A 24,385-nucleotide genomic window follows, 5' to 3' on the forward strand; every position below is an offset into this window, starting at 1 on the left:
CAAACAGAGGACCAGGGAAGCATAGTCTTTGCTCACAGACTCACAGTCGACTGGAATAAAAATACACAAGTAAGTAAGGAGTGGCCATAAAATGTCACTACTTACGAAAATAATTAGTGATTTAGAGCCTCTCGCTTCAGCATCCTCTATATGCACGGTGACTGCAGAGAAAACAAGCCCACCGTAAATTGTGTGAGTTTGAGAAATTAACTTCAAACTTACAATGGTCTGTGATTTTTTCAGTTTTTCACAGAAAAAAAAGGGGGGCGGTGGGTGCATATTAATGTTTGATGTGGTGTGAGGGACCTCTGGAAGTAATTCATTTCCCCCGTTTTTAGCGGCGGTGGTGGAAGCGCACCAGAGGAGGCTGGGAAAGGAGCCTGGGCTCTGCGCCGGGCCACGCTTCCTTCGGAGCCGCCGCTTAACCCCTCACTGCCCGGGACGCAGCTCAACCTCGCCGTCCGCGAGAAGCCCGCTCGGACGCCGCCCCGGGGCCCACGCCCTCACTGTGCGTGGCATTGGGAAGCGTAGCAGGGTCCGTCTGTTCGTCCGTCTTCCAGACCGCCAGCCCCGGCTCCTGGCCCTCTCCTCGGCCTCCAGAAGCACCCAGCTTGGGCAGGACCGCTGGCGATAGACTGTCTCTCCGACTTCCCCGGCGCTGGCCCCGCTCGAGTGACCCTCCAGTCCTGGGCTCGGCGAGCCGGCCCCTCCGTGCGCTCCCACGTTAGGGGGCGCTAGCTGCCTCACCGCGCCCGCAAGGGGTCGGGCCAGTCGCCCCTAAGCGGCACTGGGCGGCACGGGAAGCCTTAGGGGCCGGGGTCCTGCGCTTGTGTCTGGAGGAGTCCCAGCCCCGGGGGATTGGGAGGGGCGGTGCGTCCCTCTGTCCCCGCCCCGGGGGCGGAGCCGAGGTCCGCGCAGAAGGAGGCTGAGACCCTAGGAAATTGGCCTGCGACTCCCTCCTCCACTCACGCCTGTCCCCTTCCCTTTCGGAGAGACCGATCCCCTCCTCCCTCTGTCTGCGCTGGTGCGGGTGCGGGGCGACACCTCTCTCCCACCCAGGCTCATCCCCCTGGACTGCCATGGCGCGAGGAGACACCCCGCAGGACAGGCAAGTTGGGGACCGACTGGGGTGAGTGCGGAAATCCGGGTGGCCGGAGGCGGCACAGACCTGTTCCATTGGGCACTAACAAGGCGCCAAGCTGACAAGATGGAACTACAGTTCCCATCAGTCGCCTGCCTGCGCTGCCAGCGCCGGGGAGATGGGGGCTGTAGTCCGCTCCCTGGCGGGGGCAGGAGGGGCGGCCGAGGGGCTGCGTGCGTCCTCGGGGTGACCTTCTGCCTGATCCCCACAGCTACCACCTGGTTGGGATCAGCTTCTTTATCCTCGGGCTGGGCACGCTCCTTCCCTGGAACTTCTTCATCACGGCCATCCCGGTGAGACTCGGGGCTGGAGTGGCAGGCCCACCCAACAAGCACCGCCTGTCCCTCCGGCCGCCTTGGACCCGAGGCGCACCAGGCCTTTCCCTACCACACGGCCTTTGCCTCCTCGCTCTGCCCGTGTGTCTGCTGCAGCGCGAAGCGTCTGAGAGGGAAGGGGGCCCCTTTCAAGTCTAGGGAAGCCGAGCTTTCAGGGACGCCCGGCCACCAGCTCAGGGAGCCTGTGGGACCCCCACCTCTGTGTGTCATTATTCTTGGGCTAGTCACTCCAAAACTGGCTTACCCAAGCCTTTGGTTTTCTTTGAAATAGCACAAATTACACTCTTTCATCCAACAAATAGTTAATGTGCACCTGGGTCTTCGCATGGGGAGTGCAGGAGGAAACAGAAGAGAGGAAGAAGGCTCCATCCTCATGGAGCTTAGTTCTCTCTGGGGAAGGAGGAGATGGAGGGCCTGGTTCGCTCGCTGGCTGGGTTATTCATACACGTTGCGTACAGCTTTCAAGAGGCTCTGCAATGCCTGGCTCTCTGCTGGGCCCTGGAGATGCAAAACTGAGTGAGCCCTTGGTCTAGAAAGCAAGATGAGTAGGGACCAAAGAGCAATTAATAATGTAACTGGACCTGTGGCATCCTAGGCTTGGAGCAGTCCTGTGGGTCCCCAGGATGGGGCCAGTTCCTTCTGCTTCAGAGAAGAGGTGATTTGCAACTTGAAAGTAGGGGCATAAAGCATGTTGGGAAGAGGCAGGAAGAAGGAAGGGCGTCCTAGGCGGAGATGGCAGCCTCGCAAAGGCCCGGAGGCAGGGGAGTGCCGGCCTAGTCAGAGATAGGGACGCCTGGAGCTTAGTGGGACAAAGCAGGAGCAGGGACACAAAAGGGAGGCTGGGATCTGGCTCTGAAGGGCCCCAAATGCTGCTCCAAAACTCAGAGGCTTTGCCCTGCGGCCATAGGGAGCCGTGGGTGGGGCTGGTGGGGAGGTTAGGCAGGCCTGACTCCGAGAGGATGCCGCCGGTCAGCACCTAGGCCAGAGCCCGGCTTGCTGCGGTGCTCGGTGCTCGAGGAACGCTTGGCAGTGGGGGTGGGGGTGGGGGCTGGAGCCAGGGCACTGAAGAGGAGGAGTGGTCTGAAGGTGGAGCTAGGCCTCAGGTGGGGGTCCTGGGGACTCGGGCTCTGTCGCAGACGTCAGCGGTTCAGTTCAGTGCACAGTCACTGAGTTCCAACTGTGTGCCAGGTGCTGGGGACAGTACAAGGGCAGAGACACCCCACAGACGTTAACCGAGCCATCCCAGGTGGCGGTTGCACGAGGCTGGGGGGTTCCTGAGGGTGTGTTGTATGGTGACCCTGTGCCCCCTCTCCCGGCCCCCTGGCAGTACTTCCAGGGGCGGCTGGCGGGGGCCAACGGCACCACCGGGACCTTGAGCACCAACCACAATGGCCCTGCAGACGCCTTCAACTTCAACAACTGGGTGACACTGCTGTCCCAGCTGCCCCTGCTGCTCTTCACACTTCTCAACTCCTTCCTGTACCAGTGGTGAGAGGCACCCCCCCACCCCGGCCCCGTTCCCTCCCAGGCCGTCCTCTGTTGTCCCTGTCCTCGCCCCTGCTGAGGGCACTCTGCCTGGGTCCAGGGAAGATCTCCCATCCCTCCTGCACTCCCCCTGCCCCTCCCCCACCCCGGGCCCACCCCCTGGCCCACCTCCCTCTGCCAGCCCGGGCCCAGCCCATGCCCTCCCTTCTCCCCCCCACTGTGAGCAGCATCCCAGAGAAGGTGCGGATCCTGGGCAGCCTGCTGGTCATCCTGCTCCTCTTCGTCCTGACGGCGGCATTGGTCAAGGTGGACGTGAGCCCTGGCCCCTTCTTCTCCATCACCATGGCCTCTGTCTGGTTCATCAACTGTGAGCACCGCTGCCCCCACCGCCTCCTGGCCGCCCGCCCTGCCCGGCTGCAGCCCCGCCTCTCTTTTGTAACTGAAAGGGCCCACCTGCTGTACCCAAAAAGGGAAGACAGCAGCAGCAGCAGCCATATCCCTCATGAGAAACTGAGGCCCCGAGGGAGAGGCGAGGTCACTTGCGCCAGGCCCCACAGCGATCTAAGAGCTGGCCTCCTGGCCCCTAGACCTGCAGGTCTATGGATGCGCCTCAGAAGAGGAGTGACCCGGGGGGCGGGGGGCCACGCCAGGGCTATGCCGGGAGTCTCATCCCTGCCGACGCCTCCTCCAGGGAGTCCCGAGGCCTGCCTCATTGAGTGGCAGTCCCCATTCTTGTCCCTCCACAGCCTTCTGTGCAGTTCTGCAGGGCAGCCTCTTTGGGCAGCTGGGCACCATGCCTTCCACCTACAGCACCCTCTTCCTCAGTGGCCAGGGCCTGGCTGGGATCTTCGCTGCCCTTGCCATGGTCATGTCTATGGCCAGTGAGTAGACTTGGGTGGCCCCTGGGGTCCGGGAGAGTGCCGGGATGAGATGCCTTGGGTTATGGGTGGCGCTGGAGGTGATGGGGTAATGGGGAGCTGGGGATCAGGTTTGGGGTGGGGAGCAGGGCTCCTGGGTTTTACAGTGCAAGAGTGACTGGGTGAAAATTGGGGTAGCTTGGGGCCAGGCCCGGGGTTCCTGAGGCCAACGCTGCTATGTAGTAGCAGCAGGTTGAGGCTGAGGGAAGGAGGAACCGGTTTGAGATCCTGATAGACTTGTGTTCAAGTCCCAGTTCCGCGGCTCCCTAGTGGGGGGCATTGGACGGGGCACCTAACCTGTGTCAGTTTCCCCACCTCCCCACCGAGATGGCTCCATCCTCGGAGTGTAAGGAGCATGAGATAAAAACGAGCACATAGTAGGTGCCTGAGAAAATGGCCCATAGGGAGGGGTGAGAGGTTCCCGAGTTGTCAGTGGGAGGAGCAGAAGAGGCTGGGAGTGAACCTGAGGAGGTCATAACAGGAAGTGGGGGCAGAGTCGTCAGTCCTGTTGGGGCCGGCGGCGGGACCGGCGCCTGCCCCCTGCAGCTGGAGTTTCCGCACAGGTGGTGTGGATGCCCAGGCCTCCGCGCTGGGCTACTTCATCACGCCCTGCGTGGGCATCCTCGCATCCATCGTGTGTTACCTGAGCCTGCCCCACCTGGTGAGCCTGGCGCTGCGCTCGAGGCTGCACTTCGGAGCAGCTCAGATACAGCCCAGACCTGATCTGAGGCCCCAGGAGAGGCCAGGGGAGGTGGAGGGGACCCCAGCCTCTCAGTCAACAGGCTGCGGGGGGAAGTGGACGCCTCCCCGAAGCTGGGCCAGGCCAATGCTTTCCTTCCGCAGGAGTTTGCCCGCTACCACCTGGCCAAGAAATCATCACTGGCACAAGGTCCGGAGCTGGAGACCAAAGCTGAGCTCCTCCCACCTGGTGAGCCCCGGCCCGGCTGGGGGAGGTGGAGACCCAGAGGAACCTAGAGCCAGTGCCACAGGGAAGCCTTTCCTCTCTGTCCCCAACTAGAGCCCTCACCCCTAGTAGCCTTGTGTGAGCAGAGGCAGAAAGAAGATCAGGAACAGAAGTCGGTGGTATTAAAGCCACCCCCATTGCCCCGTGGGCCTTGGTTTCCTCCTCTATAAAATGGGGAGGCGGTAGGGCTTCAGGTATGCAAGGCCTGGATCCAAATGCATCTGAGTTTGTTTCCTGGCTTCACAACATCCAAGCTGTGTGACCTTAGGCAAGTCTCTTAACACCTCTGAGCCTCTGTTTCTTTTTTGTAGAGCAATGGCAGTGACATAATCCACTTAAGGTGCTTAATCTGCCTGACACTTGTATGTGCTTAATAAATAGTAGCTAAGCATATTTCTGCTGCTAGTTCTCTTTGCTTGAACCCTGGGCTGAAGGAGGGTCATTGTTTGAATTGCTGGGAATCTCCCTGTCACAGGCAAGGGTCACAGGCATGACCCTGCCCTCCCCTCTTGCCCCAGATGAGAAGAATGGGACTCCCAGCAGCCCTCAGAAGGCAGCCCTGATTCTGGACCTTGACCCCGTGAAGGAGCCGAAGCTACATCCTGAGGAGCTCCAGAAGCCAGGAAAGCCTTTGGTTGTCATCGTCTTCCGAAAGGTTTGGCTTGGATACAACCCGCAGCCTCATCCCCAGGAAAGGGAGGGCTGCTCTCTCCAGCCCCCAACAAAGACTCAGAATGAAATGGGGCCTTAGTATTCACCCTGTCCACCCCAAGGTGACGGGGTCATTCATAGTGGGTTGGGGACACAGCTGAGCCAGACTCCAGGTGTCCTGCTCCCAGGCCAGGGCTCCTTTTCTTTGCTTTTCTTAGAGAGAGGGGAAGGAAGGGATAAAGACGGAGAGAAACCATAGATTGGCTGCCTCTCGCACGCCCCCTACTGGGGACCTGGCCTGCAACCCAGGCTTGTGCCCTAACCGGGAGTTGAACCGATGACCTTCTGGCTTGCAAGCTGGCACTCGGTCCACTGAGCCACACCAGCCAGGGCAGGCCAGGGCTTTCCCAGGAGGGTCAGGGCTGAGTGTGGGACCCCAGGTCTGCCCTGCCTGCTCACAACCCTGCCTCCGGCTCCCAGATCTGGCTGACGGCGCTGTGCCTTGTGTTGGTCTTCACAGTCACCCTGTCCGTCTTCCCCGCCATCACAGCCATGGTGACCAGCTCCACCAGTCCTGGGAAGTGGAGTGAGTGCTGGGAGATAGCAGGGGACAGGCAGGGGAGTGAAGGGGAGAGGAGGAGGAGGAGGGCAGTCAGGACCAGAAGGGGCCCCCTCTCTCTCCCAGGTCAGTTCTTCAACCCCATCTGCTGCTTCCTTCTCTTCAACGTCATGGACTGGCTGGGACGGAGCCTGACCTCCTACTTCCTGTGGGTGAGCACTCCTGGGCTGGGGTGATCCGATGGCTTTAGGAAGCAGCTGGGGATCAGAGGGTGTGAAAGAGCACAGAAAGGTGATTTCCCAATAGTCCGACTGGTCTGGGCCTGGCCATGGGACAGCCCGCCAGGTGGCAGCGGGTCCCTGGCCCCAGGAGTTATGCCCGATTGACCCGTGTCCTCAGCGTCCAGCCCGGGGCCCTGCCCTCGGCGCCAGAGACTGCTGCGTGGAGGCTGCACCACGGGGTGGGCGGGCTTGGGGAGGCGGCGGGGAGAGACTCCAAGTGTTTGGATTGCTTTGGGCCAGGATGCTACTTCATTAAATGAAATCTTTCAAGAAGACACAACAAATAAAATAGATCAAAGAAGAGGTGCTCTGCTCCCAGCAGCATGGGGCCTGGATCCCCACTTCCAGCCCCAGTCAGCAGCCCCATCCGCCCCAAAGGGGTCTGTGGAACCCCGCGGGGTGTCCAGAGGAACTGAGTTTGAAAACCAAAGATGATGTCTGAGGCCTCTTCCAGTTCTGCTGCGGAGAGCCCGGCACTGGAGATCAGGAGAGGCAGCGGCTGGCCCGGGCCAGTCCCTGAAGGCTGGGGGCCTTGGCCCAGCCCCTTGCTCCCCAGAGGCCCGAGAGCGGTGTCCTCACTGGTTCATGTAGGGTAGACCAGGGGAGTGAACAAGGAGTCTATCTCGGGTGCCGCTGGAGCAGAGACCCTGCTCCCAGGGACCACCCTGATGCCAGCTTCTGCCACAGCCCGACCAGGACAGCCGGCTGCTGCCCCTGCTGGTCTGCCTGCGGGTCCTGTTCATTCCGCTCTTCATGCTGTGCCACGTGCCCGAGAGGTCTCGGCTGCCGGTCCTCTTCCCGCAGGACGCCTACTTCATTACCTTCATGCTGCTCTTCGCTGTTTCCAACGGTTACCTGGTGTCCCTCACCATGTGCCTGGCGCCCAGGTCTGGGGACATCCGGGAGGGCTTGGGGTGCGGAAGTGGGTTAGTTCTTTGAGGAGGGACAGACTGGCCCCGCCCAGCCTGGCCCCAGCTGTCTCCAGGCCACCCAGTTGGGTCAGGCCTCAACTACAGGGCCGGCCCCAGGCCGGGAGCTGGGGAGGTGCCTGTCTAGTAAAGCCACCCAGGCACTGGTTCTGTGGCTTCCTCTCTGGGCCTCAGTTTCCCCATCTGTGAAATAAACGGGTTGGACTATCATTTGTTAGGGCCCGGCTACTACCAAAAGGATCAGTTGAAGGGGAGCTGAAGTTTTGCTCAAAAGCACGGTTCCTGGGCTATTTAGGTACAATGGAGTTGAGAATCCAGAAAGGTGATGGGGGAACAATTTGGGGATATTTCATCAAGAGAGAAGACAGCTGAATCTAGAATCCTATAACACTGCACCCCAGGGAAACCCAGAGATGTCCTTGTCCGGGGGCCTCATTTCCCCAACCGGGGAGCTGAAGCCCAGGGTGAAGGGCCTAATTACTGTGGCCTGGAGGCTGGGTCGTTCCAGACCAGGACTCAGGCATCTTGTAAGGAGGGCTGGGCACCCTGGGGCTGGGCCCCGGTTTGGCCCAGCATTTCCTCAGAACCCCTGCCCCTTTGTGTTCCAGGCAGGTGCTGCCCCACGAGAGGGAGGTGGCCGGCGCCCTCATGACGTTCTTCCTGGCCCTGGGGCTGTCCTGCGGGGCCTCCCTCTCCTTCCTCCTGAAGGCGCTGCTCTGAAGGCTCTATCCAGGGCTCTCCCAACAGCTCTCTTCTCACTGCCCTGCCGGAGCCAGAGCCGGAGCCGGGGCCGAGGCCCAGCGCAGAGGAAAGGCGAGCCGAGCTCTAGCCTCTGCTGGGCCCAGCCGCTTGGCCTGGGGGTGCCAAGAGGAGGCGGACGCTGTCTGCTTCCCGGGCTGACGGCCCCTTGGGGCACTGCAAGGAAGAATTCACCACCAGCCCAGGATGGAGGGGGCACACAGAGATAGGCTCTCTAGACACGCACACGTAAGAGCTCATTGAAAGGGTGACAATCAGGGAACAGAGGGCTGCGGCCCTTCCTCGCCACCGGGCATGCATTTCTGTTTTCATCACAAGCACTAAACCTGCTAATCCAGGGGGATCAGAGGCCACGAGCCGCAACTTGCAGAGGGTTGGCCGGTGTGGCTCCCGCCTCGGGCACCAACTGGAGGTGTGGCCGGCCCCGGCAGGAGCTCGGGGACCCCAGGATCAAGTCTCCGGGGCCCCAGGAGGCCGAGGGGAGCGGGGAGAAAGGGCAGGTGTGAGGGCGCTCAAAGGACCCTTAGGGCCTCAAACAGTGTTTTTGTTGCCAACATTTAAGTGTCCCCGCTTCCCAGAGCCCAGCAGAGCAGCGGATCCACAGTTCGCTGGCTGCACCATGCTCTGCGGGGCGCGAAGCCCTTCCAAGGCCCCTAGCCGCACCGAGGCCCTTAGAGGGACCGGACAGGGATTGCAGTCCCCTTTGTACGGGTGAGGAAACTGAGTCCAGGGGAGTGACTGGTCTGTGGCCGAGTCGGGACCCAGCCCCCGCCACTCTCCCTGTAGGTGCTGCTCTCCTGCCCAGCTCCTGCTCCCCTTCCTGGGGCTCAAGGCAGAGCCCTAAGCACTTACTCCCTTTTTTTTTTTTTTTTTTTTTTTTTTTTTTAGAGAGAGAGAGGGTGGAGGAGGGAAGGAGAAAGAGAGGGATGGAAACACCAAGGCGAGCCCCAGAGGGGTGTTACGCAGAGTGAAAGGTCGCCAGTTTGACTTCATCATGGCGCAGGCCTGGGTTTAGGACCAGGTCCTCAGCTGGGGGCGTGCAAGAGGCAACTGATTGATGTTTGGGGACCAAACCCACATCCCAGGCATGTGCCCTGACTGGGAATCGAACTAGCGACCTTTCACTTTGTGGGGCGATGCCCAATCAAGGGCTTACTCCACCTTTTTGCTGTTTCTCTGACCCTGCTCCTGGGTCTAATAATAATCCTCTTTATTTGTATAATGAATTCACCGAGTCTTTCTTTCTGAAGCGCTTTCAGCTCTTTCGGCTTTGGTGAGCTGGATGGGGTAGGGATGATTGTACCCATTTGGCAGATGGGATGGCTGAGGCCCCAAGAGGAGCAGAGATTTGTGGGCATCCCTGTGATGGCCAAGGGGTATTGACTGACATGCGAGGAGCGCTGTACTCCTGGGCAGAGCACCGGGCTGCATGGACGATGATCACTCTTCCCTCGCCGGTCCCCTCTGCGCCCGCTCCTGGCTCCCCCTTCTCAGAAATGGGGCTTCACAGAGGCGGCTGGCTGACTCTCTGGAGGGGGGAGGAGAGTCCTGCTTCACCACGTGCCTGTGCTACCCTGCCCAGCCCAGAGAAAAGCACAGATTTTGTTTGTTTGTTTTGGGTTTTTCTTTTTGTTTTGTTTTTTGCCATGAGAGGCACTGGCCTTGCTGCCCACTTGCCCTCCTGCCTTCCGCGAATGTGCACTGGGCAGCTGTCGTACACCAGGAGCTGCGCCGGGACAGGCGCCTGCTCGGCAGCTGGAGGCTGTTTTGCTATCAAAAAGGAAAGTGAAGCAATACAGGACTTCAGTAGCCGAAATGAAGCCGCAGGGAAGATCCCAAGCAAGGGCTCATTCCTTCAACCACTACTCACTGCGCTGGACCCAGGCTGGTCTTGTGACCCTGAAACAAAGGAAACATGGTCCCTGCTCCCAAGGCCGCGGGGAGTGGGATGTAACTTGTGATGGGGATTTGTGAGGGCCCCGCTGAAGTGTGTGACATGGGACTCCGCAAGAGGAGGGCCATCGGTGCTCCTGGGAAGTCAGGGCAGGCACCCCAGAGGAGGTGCTCCCCCAGCTGGGCTTTGAGGGATGAATATGAGTGTGCTGGGCCAGAGTATGGGGAGGGCATCCCAGGCAGAGGTGCCAGAGAGTGTGGAAGGCATGGACATGGCACATTCAGGGAACAGTGGGGACTTCTGGCAGGGGTGGCCGGAGGAGGCCCCCAGGGTGCGAGGGAGGGAGAAGGCAGAGGATGAGGCTGGAGCAGTGGGTTTGGGTCAAAGGATGAAGGACCTTAGTGATGAAGACTAAAGGGATTAGAGAAAGAAGGAGAGACACAGGAGAGAAGAGGCTGCCTGCCTCTGCAGGGGCCATTTAACTCAGCAGTTAAGTGCATGCGCACCGACCCAGAGTCCTGGAGTCAAAGCCAGGCCCTTTTGGATGCAGGGTGGTTCAACACACGGAAATCCATCAGTGTGATGCACCGCACGCCACGTCAATAGAATGAAGGGGAAACCACACGATCTCCGTTGATGCAGAAAAGCATCTGAAAAACACCCAACACTTTCCTAGATAAAAACACCCGACAAACAAGGAATAGATGGGAACCTCCTCAGCCTGATAAAGGGCATTTATGAAAATTCCGTAACGTCATAATAATGGTGGAAGACGGCAAGCCTCCCTCCGAGACTGGGAGCCAAAGCAGGATCCCCCTTCCGCCATTCGGTCCACCCACCCTTATCCCGGAAGTTCCAGCCAGAGCAGTTTGGCAAGGAAGGCAAATGTAAAGCATCCAAATTGGAAATGAAGAAGTAAAACTACCCAGATTCATGGATGATATCATATAATTATATACCAAAAACCCTAAAGAATACACACACAACTATTAGAGCTAATAAATGAATTCAGCAAACTTGCAAGATTCAAGATCAACACAAAATACAGTTGTATTTCTGCACACACAGTTCTGACAAGCGGGCTTTCCCAACACCAGGCCACCCTGACACCAGCCGAGTGTCCTACGATGTCACTCAATTCTGACACTATCTACCTGAGGGGATTCCACAAGGACTCAGCCCCACAAGACCGCCCCACTCCACATGCCACTGGCAAGCCCAGGCTGTAACCTGTACTTCTGACCCACTGGCTATAAATCAGATTCCAGCATCCCTCCTCCACCCCGGGGCTCAATTAATTTGCTAGAGCAACTCACAGCACTCAGAGAAACATTTTCTTACTGGATTACAGGGTTGTTATAAAAGGCTATACAAGTCAGGACCAGACAGATGGAAGGGCAAGATATGCGGGAAACAGTCCCCTTGTTAATGATTTTTAACTCTGCTCTTCGAATGTCTCATGTCACGCCCCATCACAGCCCGCCCCTCGCCCTGGCCCGGCCTCTCTGCCCATAGTGGAGGCATTTAGCCATCCTCTCACCCCTTGAGTGTGGTTTTCCTTGACACCTGCCAAGGCCAAATCACTATTTTTCAGTCTCCCCTTAGGTCAGAGCCCTTAGGGACACCTGAGAAGCCTCTGATGTACTCACGCAACAAACATGAATCAATGCCTGCTGCGTGGCTGGCACTGCCGTGGGCAGAGGAGGGGCATTGCGGGCAGACGCCCCGCAAACTGAGGCTGAAAACAGGCGTGTGTGCGTTCCGCAGGTGAAGTGCAGGTGCTCAGAGGGCCAGAGTGGGCAGGGAAGCTGCACCTGGAAATTCTGACAAAGAGAAGGCTGTTTGCAAAGGGGGAGCCACTCTTGTGCTCTGGCCAGCTGCCAGCCCTCCCCGAATTGACAACAGAATTTGAAAATGGGGATTTTATGGGAAATCTACTGATTCACCAAACTCAACAACTAATGAAATTCAAATTGTTATTTTTTCAACACTGAGCAGATCAAAGAAACCCAAATGGCACCAGATCCATCCAAATGGCTTCTAGTTTGCAAGGCCTGTGCTGGAAGGATCTGCGCATATGTTTCTCCTCAGGCACAGGGTGCCCACAGGCACCTTCAAAGACAGGGTCTGTGCCTGCTCCAGGCCTTGTTCCCCGGGCCTAACAGTCCCTGGTCAGTGGGTGTTATTGCTGGGGACGTCAAAACATAGATCTCCTGGTCACTCTTCAACTCACATACCTCGGCTCCTGGCTGCCAGGGAGGTAGTGGAGGGACACCTAACCCTGGTGCTCAGGCCCCTCCCAGTCGTTCGCAGAGCACCTTCCCTTCCCAAGATGCACAGCGCTCGAGTAGTTATTACGTATAATTGATTTATCAGTCAAGGTAACTGCCCTTCCCCACAGCCTCTCCTCTTCTAAAGAATCCATGGATCAATTATTCCACAAACACTTATTAAGCTCCTTGTGTATAAGGCTGGCGTTAGACCTTCTGTGTGTGTGTGTGTGTGTGTGTGTGTGTGTGTGTGTGTGTTGGGGGGTGTCCTGGGGAAGGAGGTGTGTGGATACTGGGTCTCCCCACTGGGAAAACTACTGAGAGGAGGATAATCATTGGGCTGAATAGAGTAATAATTTAAATGATCAAACACCACCATCGCCACCATCACCCTTAAGTCCCACCACTTTAGATAGGGAGAGGGGCGCTTCCAGAGGGTGCTTCTTTAAATAATATATTGGCACCTAATTTGGCATTGGCTAGAATTCCGGTTCTGGTCTAGGTGCCACCCTGAACCCTGGGCCCTCTTGGGAGAAAGAAAAGTACACCTCTAGCTGCCATTCAGAAAGGCCACATACACAGAGCAGGAAGCTCCTGAAGAGAGGAGATGCTTGGTGAACAAAGGGTCCAAGTTGTGCCAAATTGTCCCCAACCTGGTGCTCGACACCGGGGCGAAGTAGAAAATAAAGAACCGCTTCCTGTGTAAAACGCGACCGACGAGGATGGGATTCGAACCCACGCGTGCAAAGCACAATGGATTAGCAGTCCATCGCCTTAACCACTCGGCCACCTCGTCCCACGGAAAAAAACCCCTTTCCAAATTCCCTTATCTCTTATCTCCTCCTCACCCTTGGAGTTCCCTACACCCCTCCTTCAATGCAGCCCTTGTAGGATCTACAAGAGAAAGAGATGATAGAAAGAAAGGGGGTGTGTGTGTGTGTGTGTGTGTGTGTGTGTGTGTGTGTGAGAGAGAGAGAGAGAGAGAGAGAGAGAGAGAGTGTGTGTGTGTGTGTGTGTGTGTGTGTGTGTGTTGGCGTGTGTTCCTTTCATCCTGCCACCGCCAGAACCCGCACCATCCTTCACCAAGCTACAGCCGAGCTCTGCCACGGTTTCTCCCTCGTTGAGTCGGGAACGAGCGCGCCAAGATTTCCGGACGCGCTTGGTCCAGGGAGGTCGCGCACTGACCGGGAGGGAGTGGGTGCATGTCGCTGGGAACCCGGCGGTGCGGCCGCAGGCAGACCCAGCGTTTGCAAAGCGCGCCGCGCTGGCAGCGAGTGCAGTAGCTCCTCCACGAATGCAGGGGGCGAGCTGGCGCGCCCAGAGACCAGTGCGGGAGGAGCTGTGCACCGGGCTCGGCTCGCCTCGGCTCGCCTCGGCTGCGCTCGGCAGGCTGCGGTAAATCCGGGCTTGCGGCTGCTGGCCGAGGTTGTGGCCGGGTGGTCCCTGCTGCGCGCCCCGAGATCCGAGAGCCATGCAGATGTCCTACGCCATCCGGTGCGCCTTCTACCAGCTGCTGCTGGCTGCGCTAATGCTGGTGGCGATGCTGCAGCTACTCTACCTGTCGCTGCTGTCCGGGCTGCACGGACAGGAGGAGCAAGACCAGTATTTTGAGTTCTTCCCCCCGTCCCCGCGGTCCGTGGACCAGGTCAAGGCGCAGCTCCGCACCGCTCTGGCCTCCGGAGGCGTCCTGGACGCCAGCGGCGACTACCGCGTCTATAGGGGCCTACTGAAGACTACCATGGATCCCAATGATGTGATTCTGGCCACGCACGCCAGCGTGGACAACCTGCTGCATTTGTCGGGCCTGCTGGAGCGCTGGGAGGGCCCGCTGTCCGTGTCGGTGTTCGCGGCCACCAAGGAGGAGGCGCAGCTGGCCACGGTGCTGACCTACGCGCTGAGCAGCCACTGCCCCGATATGCGCGCCAGAGTCGCGATGCACCTTGTGTGCCCCTCGCGCTATGAGGCCGCCGTGCCCGACCCCCGGGAGCCCGGGGAGTTTGCCCTGCTGAGGTCCTGCCAGGAGGTCTTTGACAAGTTAGCCAGGGTGGCCCAGCCCGGGATCAATTACGCCCTGGGTACCAATGTCTCCTACCCCAATAACCTGTTGAGGAATCTGGCTCGTGAGGGAGCCAACTATGCCCTGGTAATCGATGTGGACATGGTGCCCAGCGAGGGACTGTGGAGAGGCCTGCGGGAAATGCTAGATCAGAGCAAGCAGTGGGCAGGGACAGCGCTGGTGGTACCGGCCTTTGAGATACGCCGGGCCCGCCGCATGCCCACAAACAAGAATGAGCTGCTGCAGCTCTACCAGGTGGGCGAGGTGCGGCCGTTCTATTATGGGCTGTGCACGCCCTGCCAGGCTCCCACCAACTACTCCCGCTGGGTCAACCTGCCTGAAGAGACCTTGCTGAGACCTGCCTACGTGGTGCCTTGGCAGGACCCCTGGGAGCCATTCTACGTGGCCGGAGGCAAGGTTCCCACCTTCGACGAACGCTTTCGGCAGTACGGCTTCAATCGCATCAGCCAGGTGCCCACAAGGGAGAGGGCAGGGGAAGTGGGGCAGGAAGGGTGGTGGAGGCAGGGAGTTATGAGGGGCCCTGGATGGAAAGGGGCAATGAGGTGGGAGGGACCACAGTTCAGCAGTGGTTGGATGCTGTGGAAGATCCAGGATGCCTCCGGAGGTGTGGGGATGCTGGAGATGGCTTTAGGGATGTCACATTTGGCCCTAGGAATGTCATCAAACTTTGCTGACCTGTCTCTCCTCCCCACAGGCTTGTGAGCTGCACGTGGCAGGATTTGATTTCGAGGTGCTAAATGAAGGTTTCCTGGTGCATAAGGGCTTCAAAGAAGCCTTGAAATTCCATCCCCAAAAGGAAGCTGAAAATCAGCACAATAAGATTCTTTACCGCCAGTTTAAACAGGAGTTGAAGACCAAGTACCCTGACTCCCCCCGTCATTGCTGAGAGTCCTTCCCTGCCCTAGTCTGAGAAGCCTCAGCCTCCTCTCTCCTTAGGCCGCCCCTCAGGCCTGACAGGGGTAAGAAACGTCACTCCACTTTACAGTGGTAGCTGTGGTGTTGGAACACTGGACTTGAATATGGGGTGCTGGGATTAAGTCCTAGCTTTACCACTAACTCGCTGTGTGGCCTTGAGCAAATCCTGGTCCCTCTCTGAGCCTCAGTTACCCTGTCTGTAAAAAGGGAGGTGAGACTACCTACCTCACAGAACTGTTAGGAGGCTCAGATGAGACGTTATGTGAAAACATTCTGTAAGCTTCGTACAAATGTGAAGTATTATTAATATTATTACAGTATTATTGTGGTTATTATTGTTATTATTATTAACAATCTTGGGTGGGTAAGCCGTAGGTGAGCAAAAGGTATGAATGGGGCAGAGCTGAGAAGTCTTGAGTACTTAACAAAATGGGCCTTTTGGAAGGAAATCAGATAAAGGCTTTGAATTTAGTTCTTAGGACGGAAGCCTAAATGTCCTGGTTCTCCCAGGCCTCGGGAGTTCTGGAGAAGGGAAAGGAGTGCAGGTTCTGTACCCTCCAATAGGCTGGTCTGGGTAATTTGTCTACGAATGGCACTGTGTAAATAAATGAGTGTTCACACCTACAGCTGGCTCCATTACTCTCCTGAACCGGGCAGGCGGAGGGGCCACGGGTTCCCCCACTTCACGCCGTTGGGGGTTGGGGGGAAGTGACCGTGGACAGAGGGGCACTGGTTGTAAAGCAAGAAAACCACAAAGGTTTTTTAGGCGGGCCGCAGGCCAACTTGAATGTCGGACCGTTGCTATGGAAACCAGCGCGCGGTATCCCAGCATGCCTCGCCAGAGCTGTCCAATTGTGAGCTTCCGAGCGGGCGCCTCCTGATGACGAGCGCGGAAGCGCGGACAGGCCCCCGCCTCCCGGTAAAGAGGGACGGACGCAGAGCTTCCGGGAGCCGGGCGCCGGCGGTCAGCACCCGCAGCTGCGGCCACCTGTCAGGGAGTCTCGGACGTGAGGCCGGAGGCTCCACTCCCTGAGGTGCGTATCGCCACCCATGGCGCCCGGTTCGGTCTCTCCAGCGTATCGGTCGGAGCCCGCCCATTCTCCAGGGCCGAAGCGGAGACTTAACCTGCCGGACGCGTGCAGGGCCGCGGGCTCCAAGCTGGCCGCGGAAGAGCCACTGATTGCCCTGCCCGTGCCGGCGCCTACGGGAATGGAGCGGGGCGGGAGACTCTGGGCGCACCGCGGAAAGGCTGAGTTGTCCTCTTCGAGGGTGAGGACCATGGAGTTCTGCCTTCGAGATGCTCGCTTTCTGAAAAGATAACTTGCCTGTGCACAGCGCCTTTACAATGTGCTTTTCCATGCCTTATCCCAGCAGTCTTACAACCTTCAGAGTATCAATGGTTATTCTCTCTTTGCACCAGGTGAGGAGGGGAGGTTGTGATTTAATGAGCTCATTCAGTAGAATAGGAGGCCTCCCCCTTTCTGGTCCCGTTTACGTTGCATCTTATCAGGTAAATATATTTAACAGTGAAAGGAATTGCAAAATCTGGGAACTGTTGGAACTGATGCTTGAGAATGGGAACGATGAGACTGGTTTGGAGAACAGGAGGTTGTAGATCAGGTTCAGATTATTTGTGAAATCGTTGAGGAATGGGACTCAACTCCCCTCAAGTCCTGTTATTTTACACATCTCGAATTGCTGTCAAGGAAGGTTAACAGAACACTTTGGGTTTGCTACCACTACAGGAGTCTGGGGCCACCAAGAAGTACAAGCCAACCCCTGCCTCGCAAAAGCTTGTTTTGTTTAATTTGTATTTGCACACCCTCCAATTGTGGAGTTGGTAGTGCGCTAGGTGAATAGGCCCATGTGCAGCCTTGCCCTGGTTTAGGGTCTGGTTGAGGAGACAGACATGAGATGGGCAAGTAGAGAAGAAATGTCAGCAAGTAAAGCTCCCTGGAGCGAGTGGGGCCTACCCCATCTAAAGGACTGCAAAACAGTGCCCAGAGAGGCTGCAAGAACAGCACAACGAAGTAGAGCCCTCAGTAGGCAGAGGGACTCTCTGTTGAGAGGCCTGATTAGTCTTCCTCTTAGATGATCTCGCGGCAGCATTCGGCACGGCCACCTCTCCTTCCTTCTGCAGTTCTCTGCGTGACTGGGTTTTGCCTCCTCCACCTCTTGGTAATTTCCTTCTTTGCAGGGGCCTCATCGTCTGCCCTTTTGGAGACCCTGACAGTCCCGTCAGGGGCATCTTCTCACACCACACATTCTGCCTTGCCGGTTGCACCCTCTCCCGGGGCCTGATCAGTCGCTTCCTGCCATTGACCAGATCTCTGCAGCGCGGATTTCTCTCGGAGGCTTAGGCCCGTGTGCCCCCAGCCCCGCCCCTTCTCTCGTTTTGGGGTCTCTGCACAGGCCACTCTGCTGGGAACACTCCTTCCTCAACCAGCTCAGCTCACCCGCCTGGCCCTCCTGCTGTGGGAACGCAGGTCCCAGTTAGACGCCTGTGCCCTAGGCCTCCCCTCTCAACTCTCCTCGCACCGCACGGGTGCCCTGCTGCTTTGCCTTTCCCCCCCAGGGACTTGGAAACATCCTGAGGTCAGAGACTGTGCCCGTCTGTCACACTTGTGCCCAGCGCCTGTCGTGGCATCTGATGGTACCTAGCGTACATTAGAGTTTCAGTAAATGTTGGGTGAATAAAAGAAGGAACGCTTAACGATGTTCAGTGTGACTGAGAAGGCGACTATGATAAGCACTGAAAACTACTGACATTAGGCACAAGGAGGTCATCAGTTAACGCTGCAGGATCGGTTTCAGCTGAGAGGGAAGGTACACAAATGAGCGGGAGGAGAAAGAGCAGGAAGGGCAAGTGTGCCAGGCCTTGCACAGTACAGTTGTGAGGTGGGAAATGGGAACAGTTTAGTGAGTAGGGTGAGGTTTTGTGTTTCTGCATTTTCTAAACGGTGGGAAATACCTGAGCATGTCTCACGTGCTGTGGGAAGGAGCAGTCAGGAGGGAGCGTTGAAAATGCAGGACGGGGAGGGGAGCCCACTGACATGAAGTCCCAGAGGAAGCAGAAGGAGACGGGACTGGACCCAGAGCCCAGTGAGAAGAGAAGAGGTTGTAGACTGTTCAGGAAGAGACACGGTGCGGGGGACGCACTACAGGCAGAAAGAACAGCACAGGGGGAGCAGGGGAGGAAGGACATGGTGTTACCGGAGAACTGGCCATTACGGTGGGGTGAAGGCGCTGGACCAGTAGTTCAGGCATAGTCGGTGCAGGTCCTTGAAAGCCCCAGTCAGAGATTTGGGCCCAGTCCCATAGGCGGTGAGGACCGCCCCCCCAGCCTTTCCCACTTTATGGATGGTCACCTCGGCCAGTATTCCCAGGACTGGGACCACCAACAACATCCAAGGGCATGAGCATTTCCATGGCTTCTGGGAAATGCGCAGACAGGACCACGTGCGCCTTCTCCACCCAGTGAGGGCCCAGGGTGTGGCGAGTCCAGTCACTTCCCCAGCTGCAGTCAGGCTCCACTGGACTCCCCATGTGGCTGCTTTCCCAGTGCGGTGCGAGGAGAGTTAAGAGGGGAGGCCTAGGGCACAGGCGTCTAACTGGGACCTGCATTCCCACAGCAGGAGGGCCAGGCGGGTGAGCTGAGCTGGTTGAGGAAGGAGTGTTCCCAGCAGAGTGGCCTGTGCAGAGACCCCAAAACGAGAGAAGGGGCGGGGCTGGGGGCCCACGGGCCTAAGCCTCTGAGAGAAATCCGCGCTGCAGAGATCTGGTCAATGGCAGGAAGCGACTGATCAGGCCCCGGGAGAGGGTGCAACCGGCAAGGCAGAATGTGTGGTGTGAGAAGATGCCCCTGACGGGACTGTCAGGGTCTCCAAAAGGGCAGACGATGAGGCCCCTGCAAAGAAGGAAATTACCAAGAGGTGGAGGAGGCAAAACCCAGTCACGCAGAGAACTGCAGAAGGAAGGAGAGGTGGCCGTGCCGAATGCTGCCGCGAGATCATCTAAGAGGAAGACTAATCAGGCCTCTCAACAGAGAGTCCCTCTGCCTACTGAGGGCTCTACTTCGTTGTGCTGTTCTTGCAGCCTCTCTGGGCACTGTTTTGCAGTCCTTTAGATGGGGTAGGCCCCACTCGCTCCAGGGAGCTTTACTTGCTGACATTTCTTCTCTACTTGCCCATGTGGGAGCTGTGGGCAGTGGCGAGTGATGGCTCCACGCCTTCTTCCAGAGCCCAGATGCCGATCCAGCCTCCAGGCAAAGACACAGAAGAAATGGAAGCAGAGGGTGATTCAGCCGCCGAAATGAATGGGGAGGAGGAAGAGAGTGAGGAGGAACGAAGTGGCAGCCAGACCGAGTCAGAAGAGGAAAGCTCAGGTGAGAGAGCGAGAGGGACACACATGCACGCACGCACGCACGCCAACCCTTCTGCCGGCCCTGACTGGCCTCTCGTCCCAGAGATGGATGATGAGGACTACGAGCGGCGCCGCAGCGAGTGCGTCAATGAGATGCTGGACCTGGAGAAGCAGTTCTCGGAGCTCAAGGAGAAGTGAGCCTGGGACACCTGGGGCTGGGTCTGCAGGCACTGGGGGTGAGGAGGCCACAGGCCTGGTGCTGGGCAGCGGTGGCTGAGACCCAGAGTAAGCGTGGGCCCAACGCAGGGCCCGCCATGGATCGGGTGCTCCAAGTGTGTGTGATGGAGGAGCATGTTTTACCTCCCAGGTTGTTCAGGGAGCGGCTGAGCCAGCTGCGGGTGCGGCTGGAGGAAGTGGGGGCCGAGAGAGCACCCGAGTACACGGAGCCCCTGGGGGGGCTGCAGCGGAGCCTCAAGATTCGCATTCAGGTGGCAGGTCTGTGGGCTGTCCTGTGCCCGGGGGTGACCCGCCAGTCCCTCTCCCTGTTCCCCTACCAACCCATGGTCCCTTCCACACTCGGCCCTGCCCTGCCCTGCCCGTGCCCCCCGCCCTGCTCTGGGGGCACTGGGGTTCCTGGCTCAGCTGGCCTCCCCTTCCGCCTCCCCCCTCTGCAGGGATCTACAAGGGCTTCTGTCTGGATGTGATCAGGAATAAGTACGAGTGTGAGCTGCAGGGAGCCAAGCAACACCTGGAGGTGACTGATGGGCGCGGGGGTTGGGGGGGACTGAAGTGGCCCACCTGTCCCTCCTGGCTGAGCTACGCCCACCTCTTACAGAGCGAGAAGCTGCTGCTCTATGACACCCTGCAGGGGGAGCTGCAGGAGCGGATCCAGAGGCTGGAGGAGGACCGCCAGAGCCTGGACCTCAGCTCCGGTGAGGCGCCCTGCCCAGCCTGCCTGTCCGTGCCCGCCCCTGCCTGGGCCTTGGCTTCCCGCCTGCACGAGGGGGAGTGAGACGGTGGCCGTGGGGCCTGAGTGAAACCAGGCGTGGAGCGGGCATGGCTAACCGTGTGGGTTCAGGAGGAACGGGTCCCCCTGCCCCTTTTCCAGAACGGGAGGTGACAGCCTCACGCTCCAACACGTCCTGTAGCCCTCCATGTCCTTAGTGCCTACAGTCACAGGGGGCTCTGGGGAGGCAGGAGTTGCCATCATTCATTCCTCTGTCCACGGAGCAGATGAAGGAGCTGAGGCCCGCAGGGTGCAGGGACCTCTTCCCACGCTGCGCACCTGAGCAGCTGGGCCCTGCGCTCAGCTCCCATCCCCCAGCCCCGGGCGCTCTCTGCTGTCTGGGGAGGCGGCGGGTGGGGAAGGGCCGGCAGCAAGGGCAGGGGTGCCCCGGGAGGGCTTGCACCGCGGCCCTGACCCTGGGTCTGGGGACACAGAGTGGTGGGATGACAGACTGCACGCCAGAGGCGGCGCGAAGACCTGGGACTCACTGCCACCCAGCAAGAGGAAGAAGGCGCCCCTCGTTTCTGGTATCCTCTCACCAACGGGGCCTGAGCGGGCAGGATGGCAGCCCCTGACTCGGGGGAGGGGCGGAGGGACATGGGAGAGAGAGTCTGACTAGACATTCATGGTCGTTCTGCCTCGCGTGGCCATGTCCAGACAAATGCAGCTGTCAGGAATTTTTCGTGGGGTCGTGAGTCTCCTGGGCAGTGTAGGCCGTGGAAAAATAGAAACATCTGTCCAGTGACCTCCCACAATCTCTGGAAGTCCCTCGGAGGCCCTCTGCCTCTCCCTCAGTGTCCCGGGCACATCCCAGCCCCCCGCCCCCGCGCCTCTGCTCACCTTCCGCCCTCCCTTCGGAGCACCTTCTGCCCGTCCGTGTCTGTTCAGCACCCATCTCAGACGCCATCTCCTTGAGGAAGCCTCTCGTGGTCTCCCCCGGTGGCTATGGCTTCTATCTCCTCTGCACCCCTGTGGCCTAAACCAGGCCACCCTCATCCCACAAGGCAGTAGTTGCCTCTGCCCGACATTGGGCGTGAGCCCCTTCCGTCCAGGGCCTGCTGTGCCTTTGTCCGTCTGGCACAGCTCTGCCCAGAGCCAAACTGAATTCTGCCTCTGCTTCCCCTCCCCGCATTGCTCCTGCGGTAACCTTCTCAGGGTGCTGGCCGCCTGCTGGTGGGACACCGGCGCCTGGTGGTGGGACGCAGGTGCGGGGAGGGAGGGCTCTGCCCGCCCGGGCTGGAGGCGTGGGTGTGGGGACCTCAGGGACATAGTACAAGAGGGCAGAGTGGATGGTGTGAGACCAAAGGGCTTTCCCAGTGGAAGAGACCGGGGTCTGTGTGTGGATGGGGAAAGGGGCCAGATGAGGGGACAGTTAAAGGGACAAGGAATAGAAGAAGCAAGGTCCTTTAGTGGATTGGATGGGCCTTGGCCTACTGACCTTGAGACTTGAGAGAAGGGTGAGCAGGAGCCCAGGTAGCGGAAGTAGGGGTGAGCCTCGGCGCCCACCTGCAGGCAGGCAGGCAGACACACACACGCACACACTCTCACACCCCAGAGAACCTGGGGGACAGGAGGCGGAGCTCGCGCTCTGACCCCTGTCCTCAGCGCTGCCTCTGCTGAGGGTCAGAGCCCCTGCCACTCCCCCGGGCTTTCTGCTTCCTTGACCCCCGCTGCAGGCCCATACATCGTGTACATGCTGCAAGAGATCGACATCCTGGAGGACTGGACGGCCATCAAAAAGGTGGGTCCGTGCTGCCTGCGCAGCACTGTCTTGGGAGGGCCCTGCCCAGGCGCCTGCTCTGGCCCCTGCGGGCTCTCCACGCCAGGGCTTCCCGAGGGCCACCCAGCTTCCCTGGCCTTGCCGCCTGCCCACAAGCCGCCTTTTGTCCAAGGCCACCCTGGAGGAGGGAACTTCTGGTTTGTGTTCCAGGACAGGTTTTGATGGGGTGGGAGAAAAGGAAGGAGGGAGGAAAGCCACTGGGCTGGCCCGGCCTCTGACAGGAGGTCATGTGAGAGCTTTGTCTAGAAAGTGTCTTATGCTTCCCCCTCTACCCCAAGGCCCCACTGGCCCGGAGCCCCCGCCCCAGAGAGGCCGCTGTGGAGGGGACTTGCGAGGCCTGAGGCAGGCTCTCAGGGGGGGCTTTTCTTCTTTCCTGCCCAGGCTAGGGCAGCTGTGTCCCCTCAGAAGAGAAAATCAGATGGTAAGAACCGCAGGGCCTCCCACCTCCCACCAGCCCTGCCCCCGGCCCGGCCTCCAGAAAGCGCTGAGAGAGGCAGTGGCCAGGCCAGATCAGTGGCCTGAGAGTGCGGATGGCCGGGTTTGAGGGCGTCGTGGGGATTCGGGAGCCTGGGAGGCGGTGGGAAGGCCCTCAGTGGGAGGGGCGAGGGGACGGAGTTCCCACCAGGACCGGTCGGGAGGGCAGGAGCCCTGAGCCCTGGGCCAACAGGGTCCTGGTGGGCCCAGAGTACTGACCGGCCAGGCCAGGCCGAGGCCGCTCCTCTCAGCTCCGCAGATGAAGCAGCTGCCTCCTTGTTTCGGCTTCCTCTCACCCGCGTGATTTTCCACTCCCCACCTGCCCCCAGGACCGTGACACCGCTGCGCCCAGCCAAGGGCCCCGGGGAGCAGCCCGCACCACACCCAGGACTGGCATTTCCCTGGGGCAGAGGGCAGCCCTGCGGGAAGGCTCCCCAGAGCTACTGCCCGGCCTTCCCCTCCAGCCACCGCGGGCCCAGCCGCCGCCTCTGCCCCGCGCGGGGCGTGCGCGGCCAGCCCCAGAGCTGCGCCGGCCAGGCCAGGCTGTCCCCTCCAGCCCCAACGGCCCTGCCTTCCCCCCTCAAAGGTCAGCTGCCTTGGTCGCCTCCCTGACAAAAACATGCCTCATCTTAAGCCAAATCACATCCTTCCTGCTGACCTTGGACTTGGCTCCCTCACTGAGCCAGTGAGCTGAGCCCACTTCATGGGCACTGTGAGCCAGAAAGCATCTTTTGGGGACCCGTCCTGGCTCTTGCCGTGGTGAGAAGGCAGGCTCCCCAGGTCCCGTCAAGGCGGGCCTTGGGGTCTGCCTCCCACATCGCGGGGATTGGAAATAAAATGTTTCCTGGGACTCTGGCATGACCCACGTGTGTCTGATTTACCTCGCAAAGCAGGCAGGGCTCCCATGGCGAGTGCCTGAGACAGGCAGTCACTTCTGGGGTCCCTGGTACCCACTCTGACTTGGGGTGTAGGCTGGGGAGAAGGGGGGCCCTCTGTGCCCCCTCCCCTGCTACCCACCCAGGCGAGGGACTGGGCCCTGGATCGCCTGGTGCTGGTGAACAAAGTCTGAAGCAACTTGTGGCACAGGCACGACATGTGGCCTCAGATGGGGAAGGGAGCTGGGTGCCTCATGCTCGGAGCCTGGGCCGTGCCTGCACCTGCCTGGGCCGCTTGGCAGATTGGCAAGGCAGGCTGGCGGGGCCTGTGCGCGTGGGAGGCAGCCAGCAGCAGCGCCATGTGCTGACACCTCACAGCCAGACTCCCCCCTGTTTAGTGCTGAGTGTTAGAACCACCCCCAGAACCTCAGTTAGGCAAAGGGGTTAGTTTCCATGGAGACAGGGCATCCTTTCTCCATGGCAACCTGAAATCCCAAAACCCATTAGTCTCAGGAATGAGTCATCTGTGACCAGTAGGGGGCACTCTCTCACAAGGCTGACCCCAAGGCCGGGACGAAGAGCAATCGGCCACACTTAAAGGTGCCCCAAAGGCGAGGCTGCCTCCGGGGAGAAGGCAGGCCCTACTTAACCCCTTCCCCCCCAACCTGTGGTTTGAAGGGGCCGCTGGGGGAGCTCTGTGTGGAGGCGGTA

General features: G+C 59.3%; 3 protein-coding genes and 1 non-coding gene across 6 annotated transcripts; 3 read left to right on the forward strand and 1 right to left on the reverse strand.

Annotated features, from left to right (window-relative positions):
• Nucleotides 1-1,259: 1,259 nt before the first annotated feature.
• Nucleotides 1,260-8,108, forward strand: SLC29A2 (solute carrier family 29 member 2). Its single transcript, XM_054570572.1, is given in 12 exon segments — nt 1,260-1,313; nt 1,315-1,434; nt 2,804-2,964; nt 3,189-3,328; nt 3,708-3,842; nt 4,442-4,539; nt 4,722-4,806; nt 5,361-5,497; nt 5,974-6,079; nt 6,179-6,264; nt 7,021-7,220; nt 7,871-8,108. Coding segments are annotated over 12 exon segments (1,434 nt in total). The 3' UTR covers nt 7,983-8,108.
• Nucleotides 8,109-12,899: 4,791 nt separating this feature from the next.
• TRNAS-GCU (transfer RNA serine (anticodon GCU)) lies at nt 12,900-12,981 on the reverse strand. Its single transcript has one exon. It is a non-coding gene; the product is annotated as a tRNA-Ser (tRNA).
• Nucleotides 12,982-13,572: 591 nt separating this feature from the next.
• On the forward strand, nt 13,573-15,816 carry B4GAT1 (beta-1,4-glucuronyltransferase 1). The gene is made up of 2 exons (XM_054570573.1): nt 13,573-14,712; nt 14,957-15,816. The coding sequence occupies exons 1-2, from the start codon at nt 13,657-13,659 to the stop codon at nt 15,146-15,148; spliced, it is 1,248 nt and encodes a 415-aa protein (XP_054426548.1). The 5' UTR covers nt 13,573-13,656; the 3' UTR covers nt 15,149-15,816.
• Nucleotides 15,817-16,062: 246 nt separating this feature from the next.
• Nucleotides 16,063-23,641, forward strand: BRMS1 (BRMS1 transcriptional repressor and anoikis regulator). 3 transcript variants are annotated; one of them, XM_054570576.1, is made up of 10 exons: nt 16,065-16,211; nt 19,416-19,561; nt 19,643-19,733; nt 19,907-20,034; nt 20,214-20,293; nt 20,375-20,471; nt 20,980-21,072; nt 22,222-22,286; nt 22,707-22,746; nt 23,129-23,641. In XM_054570576.1, the coding sequence occupies exons 2-10, from the start codon at nt 19,423-19,425 to the stop codon at nt 23,134-23,136; spliced, it is 741 nt and encodes a 246-aa protein (XP_054426551.1). In that variant the 5' UTR covers nt 16,065-16,211; nt 19,416-19,422; the 3' UTR covers nt 23,137-23,641. The 3 variants fall into 3 exon arrangements, with proteins under 3 accessions (XP_054426550.1, XP_054426552.1, XP_054426551.1); XM_054570575.1 differs by having other exon boundaries at nt 16,063-16,211; nt 19,416-19,733; XM_054570577.1 differs by lacking the exon at nt 20,980-21,072 and having other exon boundaries at nt 16,064-16,211.
• The last annotated feature ends 744 nt before the right edge of the window (nt 23,642-24,385 follow it).

The sequence above is a fragment of the Pteronotus mesoamericanus genome, unplaced genomic scaffold, assembly GCF_021234165.1.
Source record: "Pteronotus mesoamericanus isolate MK-2021 breed Mesoamerican mustached bat unplaced genomic scaffold, CSHL_Meso_final contig_214, whole genome shotgun sequence".
Classification (NCBI taxonomy): Eukaryota; Metazoa; Chordata; class Mammalia; order Chiroptera; family Mormoopidae; genus Pteronotus; species Pteronotus mesoamericanus.